The sequence below is a fragment of the Acomys minous genome (genome assembly GCF_964271855.1).
Source record: "Acomys minous genome assembly, chromosome: 19".
Taxonomy (NCBI): domain Eukaryota; kingdom Metazoa; phylum Chordata; class Mammalia; order Rodentia; family Muridae; genus Acomys; species Acomys minous.
In genome coordinates this window covers 55,434,522-55,457,148 of record NC_140499.1, presented here as the reverse complement: position 1 = coordinate 55,457,148, position 22,627 = coordinate 55,434,522, and the positions used below count along the sequence as shown (strand labels likewise).

The 22,627-nt window shown below is 37.9% G+C and overlaps 1 protein-coding gene across 5 annotated transcripts in view; it reads left to right on the top strand.

Annotated features, from left to right (window-relative positions):
• RBM46 (RNA binding motif protein 46) overlaps positions 1–17,070 on the top strand; it is a 31,617-nt gene extending 14,547 nt beyond the window's left edge. The window contains exons 5-6 of one of the 5 annotated variants that reach the window (XM_084768744.1): positions 11,851–11,910; positions 15,175–16,346. In XM_084768744.1, coding sequence (XP_084624870.1) covers positions 11,851–11,906 — 56 coding nt within the window. In that variant the 3' untranslated portion in view covers positions 11,907–11,910; positions 15,175–16,346. Of the gene's footprint in view, positions 1–11,850; positions 11,911–15,174 lie in introns of all 5 variants that reach the window. The other 4 variants (XM_084768745.1, XM_084768747.1, XM_084768743.1 and 1 more) reach the window with 4 other exon arrangements.
• Positions 17,071–22,627: the final 5,557 nt, after the last annotated feature.

Genomic DNA, 22,627 nt, shown 5'->3' with positions numbered 1-22,627 from the left:
AAAAGAAATGAGATGTAGCCTTAGCAGGTGCATGGCCCTGTGCTAAATCCTCAGACTTCCAAAAAATAATTATAGTAAACCCTAGAGCACATTAGGGCATGGTAACTAGGTCTGAGGCTGTGAGTAGGGAGCACAGTGCAGCAGTACTTACTGTGCTTGACCAGAGGCTAACGGGAGGCTGTTGGAAATACTGCTCAGGGGAGTGAGGAACAGGAGGGAAAGGAAGTGGGAAATCTGGATGAGGAATTTAGGAAGCCTCCGTCAGAAAGCGTATGTAAGGTCGTAAGAGACCAGGGTCAGGAAATGTGTGGAAAGGAGATGGCACTGTGTACCACGAGGCAGTTACGTGCCAGTGTCTGTGTTCTCACTAGCTCGCTCTTCAGTGATGCAGGATCCTTAGTGCAGGCTTACAGAGCTGGTGCCTCCTTTCCAGCACGGCTTTCCCTTAGGCAAACGGTGACGGATTTTATGCCACAGTTCAGGCTTGGGGATAGTGCGTGGCAATGGTAGAGAAGTGATAGTGGGGGTGAGTTTCTAGTGAGTTTACCCAACACTGCTTTCCTTTTTTTCTTGAGGTTTTGAGAGGTTGTTACTGATTCTTAAGAGTACTTCAAATAGAGTTTTTAAAATATTAAAATACATGCTTTGGCTCTATTTTTAAAAAGCATTTCAGAAACCCAAATTTGCAGATAGTACGAGTTACTTAAAGATAATTTCCTTGGATATAGTAATTTTTCTCAATTTGTTTTGATATTCCGTATAGCCCTGCTAATTTAGGGCTTTTTTATTTCATTCAACATTATCCAGTTCTTTGGATTTTTTGTTTTGTTTTGTTTTGGTTTTGGTGGGTTTTTCTTTGACAGTTGTAAGCAGCTATTTCCCAGCAAGGTCAACCCAGTCTGGCCTAGTGAGCGTTGACTCTCTTGCATGTGAGGCATTCATTTAACTGCTTTTTTTTTTTGCATCTCTTCAGGGATGTGATGTTAATATCCATATAGTTTCCATATTATCTTAGACTTTTGTCCCCATTTTTCAAGTTTGAAAACTTGAATAGAAGCTAAAAGATGCTGTATGTTTAAATGACCAACATGCAGTCCTTTAGGGACAGGGGCCACGTGAGTGGATATTAGCTGCCACGCTGTTCCTTCAAGGCACTTGATCTGAAGCGCCTTACAGCAGTTAACAACGTAGGAAGCAAGCTCTTCTGATGAAAACGCCTTTGGAGAAAGAAGGCCAAAGAAGGGTTAACCTCCAAATAGAAGGCCCTTATTTTCACTTCAGAATTAGAGCCTGTCACTAGCTTCATGTCAGAAAACCTTCCGTGACTCGGTCATCCATTGGAAGAAGCAGTGATGCATTCATTTACCTATTACTAGAAATACAGTGCTTATCTTTTAAAATTAAGATTTTGCTTCATGAGAAATAAGTATGATATATTCAGTGAGTTTACCTATTTATTATGTAGGTTTCTGAGACAGGAACTTGCTGTATTGGCTCAAACTGCCCTTGAAACTTGACTTCTTTCTGGTTCAGCCTCCTGAAGTCAGCAAGTTTAATGGGTCAAATGTAGATGGGCAGGTTAGGATAACAAGTCCAATACTTAATGTTTGGTCAGTGGAGACAGTTGATATTATTCATTATCACCTCTTTTAAAATATGACTCAGTTTTGATTATGGGCCTGTCAGTTCATTGCCATTGCTTTTCTAGATGATTACATTTTTTTTTCAAAAAAAGAAAATAAAATTGCTAGAAAACAGAGGAGAGAGGTAGACTTCATAGTTATTGCTATGAATGACCTCATTAAGTAATGTGCTGGTCACGGACATCAGTGGCAGTTCTTTCTTGTGTCACTACTTGGTGGTTTTAAAAGCGGGATGAGAGTCTCTGCTAGAAAGCTTCTTGTGTCACTTGGCGTAGCTCTGGAAAGGTTTGCTTTGGTGATCTCTGGCAGCCTTTAAGAATAACTGAAGAAATTGAGAAGCTGTGGCATTAGTTAATTGAACTTTCATCTTTCTGTTTAAAACAATTTACAGTATGGCTTTCCAGGTTGTACTTGCTTTTTCTCTGAGCAAGTAATTTTCTAGACAAGTCTGGCTTTTAGAAACATTTTATGTCAATATCCGTGATTTTAATATCACCGCTTTTGTCTTTATCTAAAATAGTCCGCAGGTGATATATATTGTATCTTGTGTTTGATTTGAAATGACCCATACATTTTCCCCTAACTGCTGAGTGGAATTTTGTAAATATTTTATTTTCTGTATTCTCATGTAAATTAGGTTTCGGTTTCTCTCTCACACAACTTTAGCTAGATGCTGAGGAGAAAGTATTACTACTGTGACTTTTTACTTGAAAGATAACTGGTGCTTTTTTCTCATGAGCTATTATTTCCAGATTGATGGGCAAAGTGTAAAACATAAGCAGGATTTTAGATTTAGAAAATTTGTCAATAAATTGTTTTGAAATAGAAAACTTTAGCTTTTTATTAAAAATAATTTTAATAGATATTTAAGCTAAATATAAAATAATGATTATATTACAGTGGAAGCTTTTATTATAAATAGAAGAAAATACTTTCACACTATATTCCGTCTAGATTTAAGTAGAGATTTCTCATACTGTCTCAAGCTGGTACTTAAAAGAATAGTTAAATTTGCTATAAAATCCACCTTATTTAATGAGAAGTAGCCATCAATTTTAACATTTTACACAATTAATTTTCACATGACCAAATGATAAGACCAAAATTCCATTAACTCAACTATGTGTCTTTGACCCTTGAAGAGGGACCACTTCTTTTGAAATGTACCTATATATTCCTATTGGAATTTATTTTTCTTTAAGATTCTTTGATGACCTTAATATTCGTTATCAGTCTTATCTTGATAGTACTTATCTTAGTTAATGGGCCACAAATACTATACAGCTAATATGAATGAAGCAGCTTAATGGAGGACTAACACCAGAGCACACAACTCCTGTGGTTTAATTAGGCACCAGCAGTGTGATCGTAGATGGGATATCTGAGTGATGTGGTCTTCAGACTTGAACACCTTCAGCCCTGAAATGCCAGGGTTATTTGCTAGGCTCTTCTTTTAGGAATTTATTTTAGGAATTTTTTTTAGTTGAGACAGGGTCTTGCTTTGTAACTCTTGCTAGGTCTTCTGAGTGCTGGGATGAAAGGAGTGCACCACCACACCTGGTCGTGGATCTTTCTCTCTCTTGATATTTTTTGAGACAGGGTTTCTCTGTGTAGCCTTGGCTGTCCTAGACTTGATTTGTAGACCAGGCTGGCCTCGAACTCACAGAGATCTGCTGACCTCTGCCTCCCGAGTGCTGGGGAGTACAGGAGTGTGCCACCACATCCAGCTCACACCTGGTTTCTAAGAATTCTTTCTATCTCACAAATTTATAGTTTTGTTTAAACTGTTAAAGGATGTGTTCAAATATTTGTGTAGGACCAAAAATATCACCTCAGCATATTTATAATCTGCCAGCATACGTATTTGGGTTCTGATAATTTAAAATCAGGAGCTTCTTTTCTAAAAGTAACCCTTTATCACAAATTAGTTCTTTATATAATTGAAAACTATGTATACCCTCCCCGTTTTTGAGATAGGGTCTCAACTGTATAACTCCTGGAAAGTCGGCCTGCCTCTGCCTCCTGACTGCTAGCGTTTGTATATTTTTCATAGCTGAACAACACTATGAAAAGTGAGTCAGTCATCGAGCTCTTTTATGATGGCACATCCTTTTGGCTTTTTTCTGCCAATTTAATCCCTCCTTTCCTCCTTCCCTCCCTCCCTTCCTTCCCTTCCTCTCTCCCTTCCTTCCTTCCTTCCTTCCTTTCATTCACTTTTTTCCAAGATAGGCTTTCTCTGTGTAGCCTTGGCTGTCCTGGAACGTACTCCGCTGACCAGGCCTCTGCCTCCTGAGTGCTGGGATTAAAGGCATGCACCACCACTGCATGGCTTCCCTTAAATTGCAGTCAAACCAAGATTGTCAGATTCCACGAAACAATTATTTGGAAGTTCAGAAAAATTTTTGTAACAGGATCTAGAAAACTAGTGATATGTATTCCAGGCCAGTGGTTGTTCCATAGTTATTATGTATTAGTTAATACTTAAACTGCTTAAAGTGGTTTCTTATAATTTTGCTTATAAATTAAGTTAGTTTAATCCTTTATGGTACACTTTCTTAGTATCTTTGTACAGGGTGTATGTGGATGTCTCTGTGACCACCGTGGCCATCAGAGTAACATTCTGCAGGAGGCAAGAAGGTAGTTTTGTTGAATATGACTAAATAGCTTGTATTGGTTTAAACTTCAGGAGTCTGACCCCAGGTAATTTATTTTAGTCATATTTAAACACATTTGGTGAAAATTTTCCTGGAGGTAATTAACCATTCCCATGTGTACAATAAAGCGTAAGATGTGACTACGTTGAAACTCTGTGAAATACATGTGGCATCTTCCATGAAGACGGGGTCTGTAGATTGACTACATATGACGCTTTCCAAAAACATAGGTTCTACTTGTCACAGTGAGAGTATGGGGGAGGATGCAGACCACACCGTGCAAATGTCACCAAGCTGTAAACCATGTCCACTCCCAGCCTTCTGGGTAGTAACAGTTCATGCATCGCTCCCTTTGAAGGAACAATCCTGCGTTTAACATTCCTGGTTCCCCTAGTGTGCATGTGTGTGCACAAGACCTCTGTGCCTTCTACATCTTTGTCTAAGACATCCCTGAAATCCTTACTTTAATATATTTATTTTCAACACTAGCTATTTTGTATTGATAATTGATTTTCTAATTTTGTTATTTATCTAATTTATTTATTAATTTATTCTAATTTTGTTATTTTGTTTAAAATTCTCCCTTTAGGTTAAATATTCAAATATATTACAGCACATGGTGGTTGGATGGCAACAGCAATTCATAGTTCTGCCACATGGTGTCGCCTAAATACATTATTTAATGTAGCTTTAAAATGAGTTTTTTTTTTTTTAATGTTGTTCTTATTTTAACCTCCTTCATTTTCTTTTTGATTGTGAATCTGAGATACTAGTATGAAATATGGATGGTAGCTTTCCTCAGCCAGTCTTTTCTGCTTCATTAGTATTTAATATGCCAAGAACAGTTTTTGCTGAGGCAATGTAATGTAGTGGATGGACTAATGACTAAAGACAGATGTTGACAGTAAGCGTTTTTACTGACAAGAACTTATTTTGTGTTTTTTTTTTTCTTGCTGAGAAAGGGTCTCATGAAGCCCTGCTGGCCTCAAACTTTCTATTTAGTTAAGGCTGATCTTAAATACCCGTCATCCTTCTGCCTCTACCAACCCCACCCCCCAAAGCTGGGATTAGGAATGTTTGTTTCTATGTCTCTCCACTTTGTGCTTATGATATTCTACAATTTTTTTGTTTGTTTTGTTTTGTTTTTTGAGGTTTTTTTTTGTTTTTGCTTTTCGAGGCAGGGGTTCTCTGTGTGGCCTTGGCTGTCCTGGACTCACTTTGTAGACCAGGCTGGCCTCGAACTCACAGCGATCCGCCTGCCTCTGCCTCCCGAGTGATGAGATTAAAGGCGTGCGGCACCACGCCCGGCTGGAGAGATGGCTCAGCCGTTAAAGGCTAGGCTCACAACCATAGATATTCTACAATTATTCATACACCTTTGCTTAGAGACACTGGCTTCAAATCAGGTAGACTCCTAGGAGCTGGTGTCTGAGGGATCAGTCCTAGAGCGCATCTTCTTCTCTGGCCAAGCTCTGCAGCACGTTGTCTCAGGAATAACTGGCTTGTCTCTAGGCTTACGAGAGGAAGCACAGTTGCTTCAACCTTAGTCACCCAGTCAATTAGAAGTTTTAAGAAAGGAGATTGTCAGTAACTACTTGGGTGTTTTTGCTCTTTAAAATGGTTATTATTGGGTGGATTTGTATTAACTACACATGGGCCGTTATTTGTCTCCTGGAAAGTTATACTTCAACTATAATACCTGTGTTGGATTTTTATTTGGCAGTAGCTCAAGTTTTATGGGAATAATTTGCTGGGTAGCTGGATATAACCTATTAAATATTGAGCTGATCCAGTAATCATAGTATTATAGCACATTGGTAATATAATGATTTGTGTTATAATTCTAAGTTAATAATTCAGACCAACAAGCATATAGGATGTTGCAGAAAAGAAGGCTCAGCAGAGTGCTTGCTGCTCTTCAAGAGGACTCTCAGGGTTTATCCTTAGACCCATGCCAGATGGCTCACAGCAGCTGAAGAGGATCCATTGTCACCCTCTTTTGGCTTCTAAGGGCACTGTACTCATGCACAGTCCTAATGTACACAGAATTTAAAACATTAAGATCTTCAAAGAGCTTATTAGACTGGGACTGGTTTATAGCTTAGTTTTAGATTCCATTTTTAGTATCCTTATCTGGTACATAATCCCCTCTGCCCAGGAAAAGTACGTAGGTCCACAGTTGCTGCAAAACATTAGCTGGCTATACTTGTATTGCCTAATACTTTGGTAATTCTTCATGGAACCAGCCTTTTGTTATATATTTAAAATAATGTAACTTGGGACTTGGTGTCTCTTGCTTGTCTTTTACGTAACCTGAGTTTGTTGTGTCACCCAGAGGCTCAGGCATCTGCAGCTCCAGTCCTGGGAGATCAGTTCCTTACTTCTGCCATGCATACACACGAGGCCTACACCCAGCACACACACTGTGCAAGTCAACACTTGCAGAATATAAAAACAAATAACAAATTAAAAACACATGTTGTGTTTAGGTAGGGGCTACATTTTATGTAGTTGACAAATCAACATGAATTAATAAAAAATGTAAACCCAGGATAGAAAAGTTTAGTTTTGGTTTTTTTTTTTAATACAAGAGCTGTCCATAGTTATTTTTACCTTTTTAACTCATATTTTTACATGTATATGTATATGTTCTTTTGATATTGTATTGGTAATTCTGTTTTGTTTGTAGATTATATAATCTAAGTCCATGAGCCTGTTATCTTATTTTTTCCCATTTACTTTATTTCAGTGTCCCAGTCCGTGGGGTCTTCAATGGGTTCCTGTGGAGGGGGCAGATGAGTGGGGGGGACAGGAGACAAGAAGAAATGAGGGCAAGTCTGGATTCTGATCAAGCCCCAATTATTGAAAAATTTCACAGGGTTTTTAATAGGCACGAGAACATGGGTATTTTCTACTTAGTTTATCTTTCTGCTATATAATACAAAATTAAAAGTTACACACTGAGTGATTCCCCTTCTAGAAGTCTGCTTCCCGTGTTTTGACTGCCATTTATTCTATTCCTGAATTTTTGACATTTCTTTTTCTATTCACCAGTCTCTTGAAAAGTAAATAATTCCCTTAAAATGTTTCTCAGGCTACATTCACTAGTAATTGCTACCTTTAAGTAAGAAATAACCCCAATAAATTGTGAATTAAATTGGACCAGCACACCTGTAAGTTGTAGTCTCGTGTTTGACAATAAACTGAGATACTTCCTTATAGTTTTTGGCTTTCCTCTAAGAATTGTCATTATCTTTCTTATGCTAAAAGCATTTGTAATTAATTGATGGTGATTTAAATTTAAATTCCAGTATTTTTCTCTGTTAGACTTGTTCTCATTGAAATTAAAGCTATAAACTAAATTATAAAACTCTAGTTGAATAGATGTCAAGGATGTTATGGAGAGAAAGTGGTTTTTGTATTTTATAGTGTTTCTATTCTACATCTGTTCTGAAAATAGCCATTAGAGTTTCAATAATCTTCATAGTTGGGATCTTTCCTACTTTATGTGTTGCCTGGCTTTGATAACCTCTTATAATCAATGATTTTGTATTTTGTCACAATTATATATTATGAACTTTTTTCATATCAATAGGTGGCATTATATTCTCCAGGGGTTTCGCTTTTTATTTTACTAGTTATTCATTACCTATAAACTAAGTGTACACATTGTGTTGTCTTAGTGACACCAAGTGTGTATAGTGTGCTTCCTGCCTGAGAAGCTTTGTTGTATTTTCCTCTAGACATTACCCTCTTGTCTTCTTTAATTTAGTCACTCTTGCATGGTTTATTTCATTTGTTCTTGACGTCAATACATTTTATTTATTTTGGTCAGGTTCTTTAACATTGTTTTTTTTTTTTTGGAGATGATCCATGTGGTGTTTGTAGCAGTTTTGTTCACTTGCTGTTACTTTCTGAAAGTTTGGGACATGGCCTAAGGTATCCCAGGATGTCCTCAGTTGCTATGTAGCTAAGGATTACCTTGATCCTCCTGCCTCCACATTCTTAAATGTTGGGAGTTCAGGCATGTATTCCTGTAGCTGGACCCAAAACTTGATGCATGCTAGGCAAACAATCTACCGACGGAGGCTCACCCCAGACCTATTTGCTGTTATGAATGTAAGCTTCCTACTGAATTTTGTAAACCACTGCTTCTGTTGATGCTGTCAGTTTTGAACTTTTTAGGTAATGATACTATGATGATTCTTGTACATAATATGTTTATTGATCATTTTCACTCGGTTTTATTAAATATAGTAAAGTTTTGTTTTTAAAAATTAGTAGACTGTGCTGAACATTTTTCTAAAATTATTTTTCCAGTTTATACTTTATTAGCAATATATGGGTCTTCTAGTAGTTTCATAGTGTGCTAATACATTAATATCCATATTCCTAATTTTGGAAATTGTGGCTAAAATATAGTACTGTGTCATTCAGATTATTACATGTTATGACGCTATCCTCTTGAAGGTATCTTTCTGAAATGCTACTTTTTATTGCCATTCATTTTTATGAGCATATGTGCATGTGTGATTTGCATGGGTGTATGTATGAGTATGTATGTATGTTTGTGTTCACTCTTACTATAAGGACGTGTATGTGCAGGTGAAGGCCAGAGGTTGACATCTGGTGTCTTCCTCAATTGCCTGTACTTTATTTACTGAGGCAGGGCTTCTCTTGGTCTCCAGTTTGTCTCCTTTCTCTGCTAGCTTGCCTCGAGGACCCTGTCTTCACCCCCTTGAGCTCTGAGTTCATCCTTCCAGGCTTTTATGTGGGTGCTGGAGATCTCAACCTCAGCCGTTTATTGAGCTGATTGCTATTGGTGCATTCATTGTACAAAATAAGTAGGCTTCACCCTAACGTCATGGTATTTGAGTTTGTTCTCCCTCTGTTCACTCCTCAGGCATCCCACTGATTGCCTTCCTCACTCCAAATAGTGTCACTACTGCTCTCATGGGGTCTTTGCCTTTAAATATAGAGTTTGCATATGAGAGAAAAAGCAATATTTATCTTTCTGAGTTTATGTCACGTAACATGATTATCTACAGCCCCATACGTTATCTTGTATATGCCATGATTTTATTCAAAAGTATTTTTTAAAGTTGATTAGTATGTGTGTATGTGTATGTGTGTGGGCGTGTCAACACACATGTGTCGTGACATCCATAAGGAGGGAAGAACCAGTTCTCTCTGTCTATGGTGTAGATCCCAGGAGTTGAACTTAGTTTGTCAGGCCCTGCAGTAAGCACTTTGGTTCACCGGGCATTAGCCCCATAATCTTATTCCTGTGATTGAATAAAATTCTACTGTGTATATATGCTACATTTCCTTTATCTGGTCCTCTGGTGCTAGGCTGTCTCCAATATGTTGGTTAATGTGACTATTGCTGCAGTAAACATTGGTGTACAGATAGCTCTGCAGTGTGTAGGCGCAGAATACCTTTGGCTATATCTCAGAAGTTTGGTATAGATAGATCATGTGATCACTCCTAGGTTTTTTTTAGGGACCTCCATACTGATATAGTACCTGCACTAATTCACTCCCCTACTAGCAGTGAGGAAGCATCCCTAGTCCTTCTAGGCATTTACATTACCCTAAGGACTAAAGATATTGAACATTTTTCCACAAATTTATTGGCCATTTTTACTTCTATTGGGAACTTTCTTTTCCATTAATTTGGAGGATTTGTTTTTCTGATAACTAGTTGAGTTTCTGTCTCTTGGCTAATTCCCTCTCAGATGAACAGGTAGCAAAGACTTCTGTTCTGTACGGTCTTCTTCATTTTCTGTTGCCTTTGCTGTGCAAAGATTTTTATTTACTGCAATTTCATCTGCCAATTTTTGCCATTCATTGTGTCCCAAGCTATTTAGAAAGTTACATCCTGTCCCTATATTGTAACATGTTTTTCCCTATAGTTTAGAAATTTCAGCTACATTACATATTTGATCTATTTTAAATTGTCTTTGTATGTGTAAATGCACACACTATATCCTATAACACAGATTTCCAGTTTCCCACCCTGTCTTTCTTCTGATGTACACTAGGAAGCACCTTGGGTAAGAATGAGCTTACTTATAGGTCTTTTGTTTTTCCACTGATCTACATGTGGGGTTTTGTGCCACTGCTGACATAATTATTTTAATACCATGGTTTAAAAATTTATTATCTAAATATCTTAGTGATCTGTTTTTGTTGACAGCTATTTTTGTTGGCTGTAGGCGATCTAGTTTATTTTCTACTATTATATTTTTTATTAAATGCCGGATACTGCATGTGAAAAATTACTGAGAATTTAGAGTCTAACTTAATATTATCTTTACTCAGAGAGGAGCTATTATCACATCAAAAAAATTGTCTTATTCCCAGCGGGAATTGGGAAGATTTCTATGTTCAGTTCATTCAATTTGCTGGTCTCCTTCAGTCCAGTTCAGTGTTCTGGTCCAGTTCAATTCAGTTTAGTTCAGTTCAGTCCAGTTTAGCCTGCTGGTCTAGGTCAGTACAGTTGAGTGCAATCTGCTGTATGCTGATCTGCTTCAGTCAGTTCAGGCTGCTGGTCTACTTGAGTCTAGTCTTACCAGTGTTGGCCTGCTTCAACAATAGCTCCTCCTCAGTTTCTTAACTCTGAGCTTCAGTAATTTTTCTGTGTATTGTAATTTCCCTCTATTTGTCATTTCCCTTTTGAGAATTGACCAGTCTTTACTGGGACAAAGACATTTCCCAAAAAAAGTATATTTCTTTGGATTTGCAATGTGTCTTAAGATCATGATACTATACTTTGTTGTGTTTAAAAACAAAATTTATTGTTACGTAGGCTAGTTCATCATATGGTAACAAGTTATTGTGACATTTTATGTAGAATTATCTTTAAGGTATTATTTAAGACTCTACAGTAATTTTGGAGATGATCGGACATGTTCTACTTGTGCATACTTTTATGCAGTTTCTTAACATGGAGTTGGATCTGTATTTCTGATGGAAAGGTTCAAGGCATATGAAACGGATGACAGCTAAAATGAATGGATGTTACAGTGGAGCTATGTATAGTTATTGTAGTTTCCTAGGAAAATTGACTTACTGACTTGTTAAGCAAGGTTTTGAAACTTAGTATTATTTTATTCATCAATCTCTTCTGAAAACAGGAAGGAAATGATACTTCATGTGTAAGTAACTATACCTAAAGAGCATTTACAGTCCATGAATATGCTTAGAGCTCTCTGCTTTTCTGAAATTATGCAGTCTCACTTATTTTTGAAATCAGAGAGTATTTCCTGAATACACTGATGAGTAAGAACTTAATTGACTTAGAAGTGTTTTTTTTCCTGATGATGTACTAACTCATGATTTTTGTTTAGATATCAGAATACTGTTTTCTTTATTCATCATTTCAAAGTCCAAAAGCAATACTTGTTTGCCAGTTGTCCATTTTTTCCACTTTTTTCTTATTTACCAATCAAGTAGTTTTAAACTAAAGTTATCAAGGGTTCCATGCACTTCCAAGATAGGGATAGCATCAATCTAAAGACTCAATTCTCTTCTGTCTTCACTGCTTACAGACAGGGAACACAGTCTCTTCAGCCTGGACCTGTGTAGAAGAATTTGGAGGAAGTAAGCAGGTAAGAAAACATGTCTTAGGAATATTGTGGTATATTTAGTTCTCAGAAAAGCAGTTTTAAGTTTCCTCTCATGATTATATGAGGAAATGACAGAATTAGCCAATAAACCCTGTGCAGCATTTTGTTTATAACAGATTTACTAGGTATAGACTCACTAAGGAAAAAGATTTAAAGTTAAACAGATTTCCATATTTTCTGATTATTTATTTTTTAATTTTTAAAATTTCAAATATTTTCAAACATTTTAACATGACAATGTTCTGATATCTAAATTGAACCACTAGGATTGTAAATAGTAGTTTAAATCAGATATAGTGAATGCTACGTTTTTGATGATTTGATGTTTTTCAAACTAAGCTGAGAATGAGACTCTTTTTTCTACATTATTAAAACAATATTTCAACTCTAAATTGGTTCTATAACAATTCAGTGTTTAGTTTTCTCACTAGAGTTCAAGGAAGAGTTTTAGGTGGGCCTGGGGCGTGAAGGAAGTTTGTGATTTTCTAAAACTCCTTTTTTACATATAAAGGAATAATTGTGTATAGTTCTGTGTTCCTGAGTAGGTTACTTCACCGTTGTGTGCCTTAAACCAACATTATCAGAGAGTAATGAGAGTGCTTGTAGTGCTTTTAGAAGGTTCCAATTGTAACTGGTCTTGTATGGCTGTTTTTGGTGTAGACTAAGTGCCTGACAAGTATTATCTGACATTATTAATGTCATTATTAATTTAATGATATTATTAATTTAGACCCTAAATTTATCCTCACAGATTTTTAGAAAAACTATTGCTTTTAAGCTTACTGATATTAAATCTTACCTAAATTTTAAACAGATGGTGCTATTTTAGAACTACCTTCTTTTCACAACGTCTTAGGGCTTGACTCGCTAATTATGAGGACTGATGTACTGGCAAAAAAGAACCTTGAGAAGAGTCTTTGTTTTAAGTCTAAGTCTGTTCTCTTCACGCTGGCGCAGACACTTTATGTAGTAATGGTTTGGAGACTGCTTTGAAGCGTAGACTGGCAAAGCTCCAGTCATGGCTTTTGCTCCCAGAGGTTGCTGTCCAGATGGTTTTGCAGCTACCGTGAGAAGGACTCTGCCATTATGATCTCTCAGTACACAGGGAAAATTGACAACCTGCAACATGGTTTATTTGGTCTTCTTGCTTCTTTAAAAGAGCAGCTAGACAAATTCCAGTGCCAGTGTATACTTTCTTTTTATGTGGGTCCTCCTTTATCCTTTTGTTCATGTGCTAAGTTTTGGTTGCTAGAGGCATCTACTGTTCATGGTTTCTTAGTATTTCCCAGTATTGGGAAGGAAGAGGCAAAGGAATCTGAATCAAGCTCATCCTTGGCTGAATATAAATAGCAAATGAAAGGGCAGTGATAAGTGGAACACTGTCTGGAGGGAGGGAGGGAAGAAGCCTGTATTAGGACATTCTCATGGTTGATCCCTGCATCAATACAAATGAAAGCACAAACATTTTAGCATATAAGGAAATGAGGTGCTGCACACACTGAGAAGGGAAGTTGTGGAAGTAGGTTGGTGCACCACTGACCTTCGTTCTCCTGGCCATTTGAAGTGGAAACCTTTGGATGTGCTTTCTTTTAAACACTCTGCTTACGGTGTCTCTAAAAGCTTGGCCGGATGGAAGCAATACCTTCCTAGGAATCAGGAGGTCTCAAAGTTTTAACTTGTTCTTTATCCATTTACCTAGGGCTCTGTCTTACCTAAATCAACTGCCTTTTTTCTTTGTCATTCATAAGAATTGGGGCCATTTGAATTAAAGACTTGTAAAGTTGTAGCTCATTCTCAGTTTTCAATTTGGAATTAGATTAGTAAAAAGTTTATTTGAATTAGTAGTCAAAAGACAAATATTAATGAGCCAAGAGACAGAGCATATCTGAACAATGATGTTTACATACGTAATGAGCACATTATTAGTCTTAAAGGAATCTGAATTAAAACCACAGTGAAATACAATATCACATGTAGTGGTTGGTATAGCTATCATTAAAAATGCTAGGCCAGGTTTGATGGTGCATACTTGTTATCACAACACTTGGGAGGGAGAATTAGGGGCGTCAGTGAAAAATTGAGGCCCATCTCTTTAGAAAGTGATTTCCGGGCCAGCCAAAGTCAGAGTAAGATGTAGTGTACAACACCCCCCACCCTCTGTGTATATGCGTGTATAGGCTGCATACAAACTGTAGAGGAAGATGTCGTGTGACCAGCTGCTAACTTCACGTTTTCCTGTTTGAATACAAAGTGGTCACAGTGAAGAACTGGAGAGCATAGTATCTATACCCCACACCCGTGCAGCCCTGTTCCCAGCCTTTTACCATCGCAGAGATACAGCAAAAAGGTTTACCAAGAACGCGCATAGAGCTAGAGCATCTGTGTTTTCGCAGTAGAGTTCATAACAAGCATCTTAACAAGCATCTAACAAGTCTTTCACTTGCCCAGTTCTTATAGTAGTTTGGATAGTTTCCCCTCATACATGACAATGTTATGAGTCCACTTTTAATCTTGGATTTAATGCAGTTTTCTTTCTTTTTTTCTTTTTTTTTTTTTAATGAGACTTTACCAGGTGATCTGTGTTTTCTTAAAGGCTTTTGGTAGAGGTCTGTCAGAGTGCTAAGCGGTAGGCTCACAGCCAGCTCTCTGGCTTGTTTGTAAATCTTCCCCTGGAGATAGAGTCCGAGTTCACATTCTGCAAGTAGGCTCTCTACCTCTTTAATAGGTCTAAACTCAAAGAAAGCATAATCCTATTTGAAAATTCCATTTCCTACCTATTGAAGTCACTTCTAAATCATGTCGTTGATGACTACATTAGTGAAATTTGAAGAGCTAAGTGCATTAGAGGTATGTGGCTATTAAGGGACTATATTTGCATAATAATCTTAAGGAAAACTTTTTAAAGGGCCAGTATTCACTAATACATAAATCACATAATATTTCAGCTTGCATTTCAATACTTTAATCCTTGGATAAAGTAGAATGTTTAAAAGAAGAAATAAGTGATGTTAGAAAAGCAAATGATTTCAACGTAACTTCTGACTTAAAAATACCCAAAATATTTTGAACATGGTTTCGGGCATTTCAAAACATGCTTATGTTTTCTTAAAACATGCTGCTTAATTGATCTTGTGGTACCATTCATAAATTTAGGTTTAAGGTTAATCTTTTTTTAGAGTTTTACAATGCTAGCAATTAAATCTATTTGCAACTGAATTGCATTTTTTTTTATTTTTTCTTAAATAGGTCCTTTCTGATGTTGCTTGAGCTTATTCTCCTGCAGTTGGTCTCATTCCTGTTCGTTAAACATTAAGTCCCATGACAACACTAAATTACAGGCTTCATAGTGAATGACACTGGAGGGGAAGCTTGACCTGTGTATTTAATGATCTTATTCTGTTGCTTCCACTGCAACAATTCCACAACTTTCATAAATGGTCATTTTACAGTCACAGTCATCACCTTGACTTAACACCACAGTAAAGAGCATAGTTGAGTTTTTGGAAGTAGAGGATCTACAAATTTGGTCAATAAAACATATGCATACAGAATTACTACAATTAAGGAAGCAGGAAATTATTGGTACATAAGATGAATGTTTGTTTGAAATTAATATTTCAAATATAATTGTTTTAATAACTTGTTTACTTTGGATAATTTTCTATACTATTAAGTTGATAATGGTTTTTGAAGTTTATTCGGTAGCGATGATTCATTTTACTGTTTTTTTGGTACCAGTGAGATGCTAATGTTAAATTGATGTGTTGGTTATTTGAATGTTTGTGCCAGCATTTAAATAATGAAATTTTGGACAGTTAGTTTTTACCAGAAGTCCAGGGGCAAATGCTTATGCTGGCTTGATGCCTAGTATAGTTTTAAAAAGAAAAGAAAAAAAAACCCCTGAATTTTCTGTTCATTTATCTTTTTTTCTCATGACCTACACGTGGTGTCAAAACCAGATTTAAGAGAAGCTTCTTTGTTGATTAAAGAGAAATCAGAGGTTTTCTTTTTCTGTGTTAAGAAGAAAAAGATACCCAAGAAAGTACTAGTAAAACCTTTTATGCAGTGTTGTCAGTTAAGGAAAAACTCCTGACTTGATGTAACTGTTAGTGTTTGCACTGCAGTGATAGTAATCCACCAACACTACAGTATCATAAGGTATTACATGTTAGAACATTATGTTAAGATGTGATTGTTGCTTCAGTGTTTTGTCTTTTGAATTAAATTTGTGTCCACAAAGATGTGCAGCATAATTGTTCATATATTTATTTACAGACTACAATTTCCGTCGCAGCTCAATAAATAGTCTTTCCCCTGTTAGCGCTACCCTCTCTTCTGGGACTCCCAGCGTGCTTCCTTATACTTCAAGGCCTTATTCTTATCCCAGCTATACCTTATCACCAACAATATCACTTGCTAATGGCAGCCATGTTGGACAACGACTATATATCTCCAATCAGGCCTCATTCTTCTGAAGAAAGTCTGGATGTATTAGTATAAACACTTCTTTGTATAAGGTAGCAAATTAAAATACTGTTGTATTTTTAGAATTGGGTTTTCACATTTGACTTTTAAAACAATATATCTTAACAACATCAGCTATAATTCCAAATGACAAAAGTGGTAGGATTTGCAGATATGCAGTTAAAAGTTATTCAGTGATAGCAAACTACTACTAGTCTTTGTAAACTTTGGGAGTTTCTAATTCCTGAGTTTGAAAAGATTCCAGTATTTTGGTTTATTTTTATAACAACTTTGTAAAGTAGCATTTTAAAAATATTTAAATATTTAAAGACAGTGGTTGTACTAGAGTAGATGCCAAGGACCGCTATCTGTAGTGGAGTTTGGAGCAGCTCTGTAACCAGAAGCATCTAGCTATTATGTAGAAAGAAATGATGCAACAAAAAGATTAAGATGCAAATTTTTGGCAGTTGTAATGAAAAATCAGTCTACCATTGTGGTCCTTGAAAGTAACTAAATATTTTAGTTGATATTTGTTACAGAAATAAATTGTAACTTTACTGTTAATATATTTAAGGTTTTTATAGTTATGCTTCATTTATGCTTTGATATTCATTGTTTGAGAAGATTGTTAATGTTTTTTAAATGTTGAAATCATGTGTTGTTTAATTTTTATACTTCAAATTCTTTAACATTAAATATATGGTGCTACTAATTTGTGTTTTGTTTTTATTAGAATTCACATACACAAATGCCTCTCATCTTTGAGAAAAATCTTTTTCCTTGCCAAGTCAACAGTTGCAGGGTCTTAGGTTTGATGTCTTCATGAGATTAGTGTCAGATAGTGTAAAGAGAAAATAGTTTTGTAAAAACAAAATCACTTTCAATTGCCAGTAGAAATGTCTTGTTGGTAGATTCACATAGATTTCCCTTTAAACTAAAGAGAACTAATGAATTCAAATAATTTTAACTTCTTCAGTTTATTAGCATGCACGAATAATTATGATGGTTTTCATAGTTGATATATATTTTAGATATCAAAATGTAACCTTTGTTCAACTCGTTGTACAAGCAATAGAAGCAGGATGTGCACACATACTGTGGGTCTCTTCTTCCCTGGGAGGCTGTTGGCCACCAGCCTACTAAGTAAGGCAGGAGGAGCAGGTGAGGCTCAGGGCTTGAAAGGCCATGAGCACAAAGGAGAATGACCTACAGGAACCAATTTAGGGCGATAGCCCAACTTTATTCAGGGAGAACAAAGGCTGTGTATTCCTGGGGGAGTGGGTGGGGGGCTTCCAGGATAGGTATACATAACTGTTTGGAACTAGGCACTTCAAAGATGCTTGATTTGCATTAGGCAGCACACTCCTATCATATGAATATGGAGACAGTACCTAATTATTCTATAGGCACAGAGAGGGGAGAGCTAGCTGGGAATTGCGTCAAAGGCCACCTATCAAATGTGCTTAGGAGCATCTCTGCCTAAAGACGCTCTCCAGGTGAGGTTGGACTGAGAGTAGGAGGCCCTGCTGGGGAGAGCGAGTCCTCCATGTAGCACCAGGCTCAGAAAGTTCTCCAGACAGGGAGCACTGCAACCTCAAACAGCAGCATCCTTCCAACAACATATTTAAAATAGTTGCAAGTAACGTTTCTATCAGAAAGTTACAAAAAGAGTAGATGAAACTCAGTTTCTTTCCATGCTAAAGAAGGCTTATTCCCCGTAAAGCATGTACTGCCTTTCCAGTTCAGTGGTTTAGATTCTCTGACTTAAATGAGCATAGACACTAAATCGGCACTGCATATATTTCACAGCACAACTGTTGCGTAAATGCTGGGCTCTTGGTTGCAAATCATTCAGAAAACATGCTGTGAGACCACCTATGGGATACAATGCTGAGTTGCATTCTAAGCCAGAAAAAAAAAAGCCACATTCACTTTTTCATAAAAATGTTTGCAGTAGCCCAAATCATCAGTTATTATAAATTTTCTCATAGACTTCATTTAGGGGAGCTGTAGAGAGCTGTCAACCACACAACATTTGAAGATCCATGGTGATGTAATGGTAAATGCATAAGTTTTGGTATCAATCCTTAATATTAAAGCTAAGTATTGGCAAGTGTAAGAAATCACACAGTAGCTGACATTTTGCAGTTGTATTTGCATTGATGTGGCATTGGCTTTTTGCACACTTTTCATCACTTTCCCCTGCAGGCAAAATTATACTAGTCATTGTATTTATGTGAACTTCCTTTGTGTTGTGGTATGGGTGAGTAGTGAGCTTGTTCATAATTGCATGAGATTTTACTGTTGAATGTAACTAATTACATGCTGCCTTCATTTCTTCAGAACAGGTTAATTATATATGACATTTGCCCCAAATGAAAGCTTCCTTAGTTACAAACTGTTGATAGATCTTAGACATGGTACAGTTTGTTTGTTGGACTGAGAAATGGTCCAAATGACAACCTTGGGAAATACTGTATGCAGCCTTTGCAAAAAACTGTTGCTGAGATTTGAGAGTTATTACATACTACAGAGCTGTGATCTTCAGAAAGATGGAGAATTTGTTAGAGTGAATAAGGCCATTTGTAGCAGTGACTCAAAGTATAAAGGGGTGATAAAGCCAATTTTGAAAGAACCCACTTGGCAAGAAAGGGCTATAGGTTGAATAAAAAAACAAATTATTAACTGTAAAATGTTGACATAGTAAACGAAAAGCTAATTTCTAACTCAGATGCCCCTGAGTATCTAAATCTAGACCTACCTGTAACCTAGGTAACCATGTATCTCGCCTCATGAGCTAGTTATTTTTATAGAGACCGCATTAGCTCTAATAGAGTTTTTGTTGTTGCTCTGATTAATTATTGAGAAATTTTGAAAGGAACCTGTATCTTTGGCTCGTGTTTTTTCAGTTTTCCTTGCAAATCCGTGGTCGTTGCTGTAGGCCCAGTGTAGCATGGGGGTGGTGGGTGGAGTACAGATGCTATTCCCAACTGCTGGAGTAGGAGTAGGGAGGGAGAAAGGATGATTATTGGCTCAGGCCCCGATACTGGAAAGTACTATGGAGGAACTAGTAGCCGAACTGTGGCAGCCTACAGACTTGATGAAGGCTCAGCTGGCTTCTGGGAATTTCAAAGGGCCCACCCACATCTCATTCAGCTGAGTCCCTGTTGTCATTTAAAATGATCCAACTGGCTAAATGCATTCTGCCCAGTCCTATTCAAGAAAGTGAAAAGAAACCCAGCCCTGCCCTACATTGCATTAAAAAACTATGAACACCCAGGCTTACAGAGGCAGATGTTTCTGCTCTGGACAACTCCCGGCCTTTTGTTATGCAGGGGGCTCTGGCTATGTGTGCTGTATGCTTATGCACTGTCGTTGTATGTGGTGGAATGCAATCTTCTCATTCTATAATTCCTGACAGAGAAACAGTTACCTTAGTGATAGTTTTCATTGCTGCATAAAACATGACCAAAAGCAGCTTGGGGAGGGCAGAGTTTGAGCGTCTACTTCTACGTTCTAGTTCATCTTCAAAGTCAGGCCTGGAACCTGGAAGCAGGGACTGAATGGGAGGCCATGGGAGCAATGCTTCGCACTGGCTTGCTCAGTTTGCTTTCTAACACAACTTAGGACAACCTGCTCAGGGGTGACGGTGACATCCCCTCCCCCCCCCCACACACACCAGGGGCTGGGACCACCACATCAATCTTCAGTCAAGAAAATATCCTATAGGCTTGTCTACAGGACAGTGTAGTGAGGACCTTTTCCCTAATAAGGTTCCCTTTTCCCAAAGGACTGTAGCTTTTGTCAAGTTGCCAGGACCATGGACTCACAGAAGGAGAGCAAACAGTCAGCTAAACTATGGTTTAAAAAGAGTGGGACCTTCACAGACATGACATCTGAATGGGTCCTCCAATTTTCAAAGCTGTTTTTTCCCATGCTTATAACCTATGCTCTCTCATTTTAGAAGACTGCAGAGTTAGCTCCTGAGAGCCAAGATGGTATGAGCCTCCAGCCGTCAGGCCATCTTATATTCTTTTCCAACTCTTAAGTTCTAGACTTACTCTTGAGTTTCAGCACACATGGTCCTGATGCTGCAAGATTTAACATGTCCTGGTAAAGAGCCAGAGGATGAATGTGGATGGGTTCTAAAGGACCTTGATCATGGAGGCTACTCTCAAAGGATGACCAATGAACACTTTTCAGTGATACGAGATTTAATACTATGGTAAGGATCCCAAAAGATGGTATGAGTTTGCTATGAAGACAGCCTCTAGGTGCCAGGACCAAGCTAAAATATACAAAAGGGTAAGTGATAGGTAGCTAAGACACAGCAGGCTGTGGGGTGGGTGTGCTGGCAGGGTAGTGCTAGCAGACACCTGAAATGCTGTTGCCACAAAACCATTGCTGCAGACTTCCCTGTGGCCCTTAAACCTGTTTCCCAGACACAGGTAAGCTTCTAAGAATTAAGATTATGAAGTCATCTCCCAGCGTTACTCGAATGTGCAGAGGCCAAGTCTGTTTGTGCTTTCCACACGCTTCTTTAAGCCTAGCTTCCAGTGGGTCTCTGCGTGGATACCCTGGTGGGAACTGAGATCTCCACTTCAAAAGGCTGTGCTGTACTTCCTGTTGCTGGGACAAACACCATGGCCAAAGCAACTGGAAGTTCAGAATATGAAGTACTATGGTCCAGACCATGCAAGGCTGTTTGCAACCTGGAGGACGATTTTCCTTCCTCATCTTTTGTTAGAATTCTCTCTTGATGTTCAGCTCAGATAATCAACTTCTCCAAAGTCCTCTGTGATTGCCAGTTGGAGTTGCTGCCTCCAGGCATCACTTGTTTATCTGTCTTACTCTCTGGCTCATCCTACTGACTGAGTAACCAGCTGTCAACATGCAATCCCACCTCTGTTCGAAGCAGAAATCATCTTGCCCCAAACTCTCAGTTTTGTTCTTTTAACAGGATCTCGTTATGCAGCCCTGGCTTGGCCTGGAACTTAATATGTAGACATGGCTAGCCACAAACTCAGAGGTCTGCCTCTCGAGTGCTGGGTTGAAAGGTATGTACCGCTATACCTGGCCAAAATTTTTACCTTCTATTACTGGGTACAACCCCTAATGCCTACAAAGTGTTTGAGAACATTTTATTAATTTTATCAGAAAGTGACTCAAACCCCAAGGTAAGCATTTACCATCGGGTAGGCATCAAGGCAGATTCGCATTCCCTGGGGCTCGGAGACTGAGCAGGGTAGGATTTCAAGCTCTTCTTTTATGAGGCTGTTTACTAAGATGTGCATGCCTGTTCTGTCCCCCAGCATGGATGTTTCTCTAATTTTTAACAAAATTGGCTTTGGGCAAGACACTTCAACTTCACTGAGACAAGACATAAAAAAAAAAAAAGTGACATTTGAAAAAGCAGCTCTTGGAAGTAACTGAATACAAAGGCCTTTTTTCGTAAAAGCATTTCACATAACTGTGAAAACATCCATTAATAAGGAAAACTTACTTGTGCTAGATTCTCTTATTTCTAAGGGTGGTCTTCAGGGTCCCAGTGAAATTTTGAGAATCACTGCAGAAGAAATAAAGGCCAGGTCCTTTCTTCCTTTCCTTTCTCCTCCCAGCTGTGTTCTTGCTCTCTGACCCACCTCTGTGTAGAAGGCAGCCTGTAGGACGGTACTGGGAAAGTTTTACAGAAGTCTTATGTTTACATGGGTTAAATTACCCAATATATTTATGGAATTGTTGGTAATGGCATATGGTGAGTTGTAGAGTATTTTCCTAGCAGGAGAAAACTTTTTTTGTTTGTTTTTATTTTTGTTTTTTTTAACTTGATGTCCCTATCAGGTCCTGTGCAGATGGAGAGGAGGAGGCCAGTTTTAGATTAAAGTTGCTCTGCCACACCCTAGGTCACAGTCACAGCTGGACCGCTCATATATCTACTTTCTGGACTGCAGGAAAAGCAAAGAGCCAAAGCATTCCTATAAAAAGAAGATAGCTCAGAAGATCTCAGAGTCCCCTTTTTCTCACCATTTTAAGTGTCTTTTGAATAAGGGTGCTTAGATTTAAAAACTCTTATTTTTATGTTGCATTGGTGCATGGCTGGAGTGGAGAAGTCAGAAGACACTTTTTGTTGTGTTGTTCTTTTTAATTTTTTATATATTCACTTTACATCCGGATCGTAGCTCCTCCCTCCCCTCTCTCCTCCTCCCCCACTCCCTACTACCCTCTTCCCCCACCC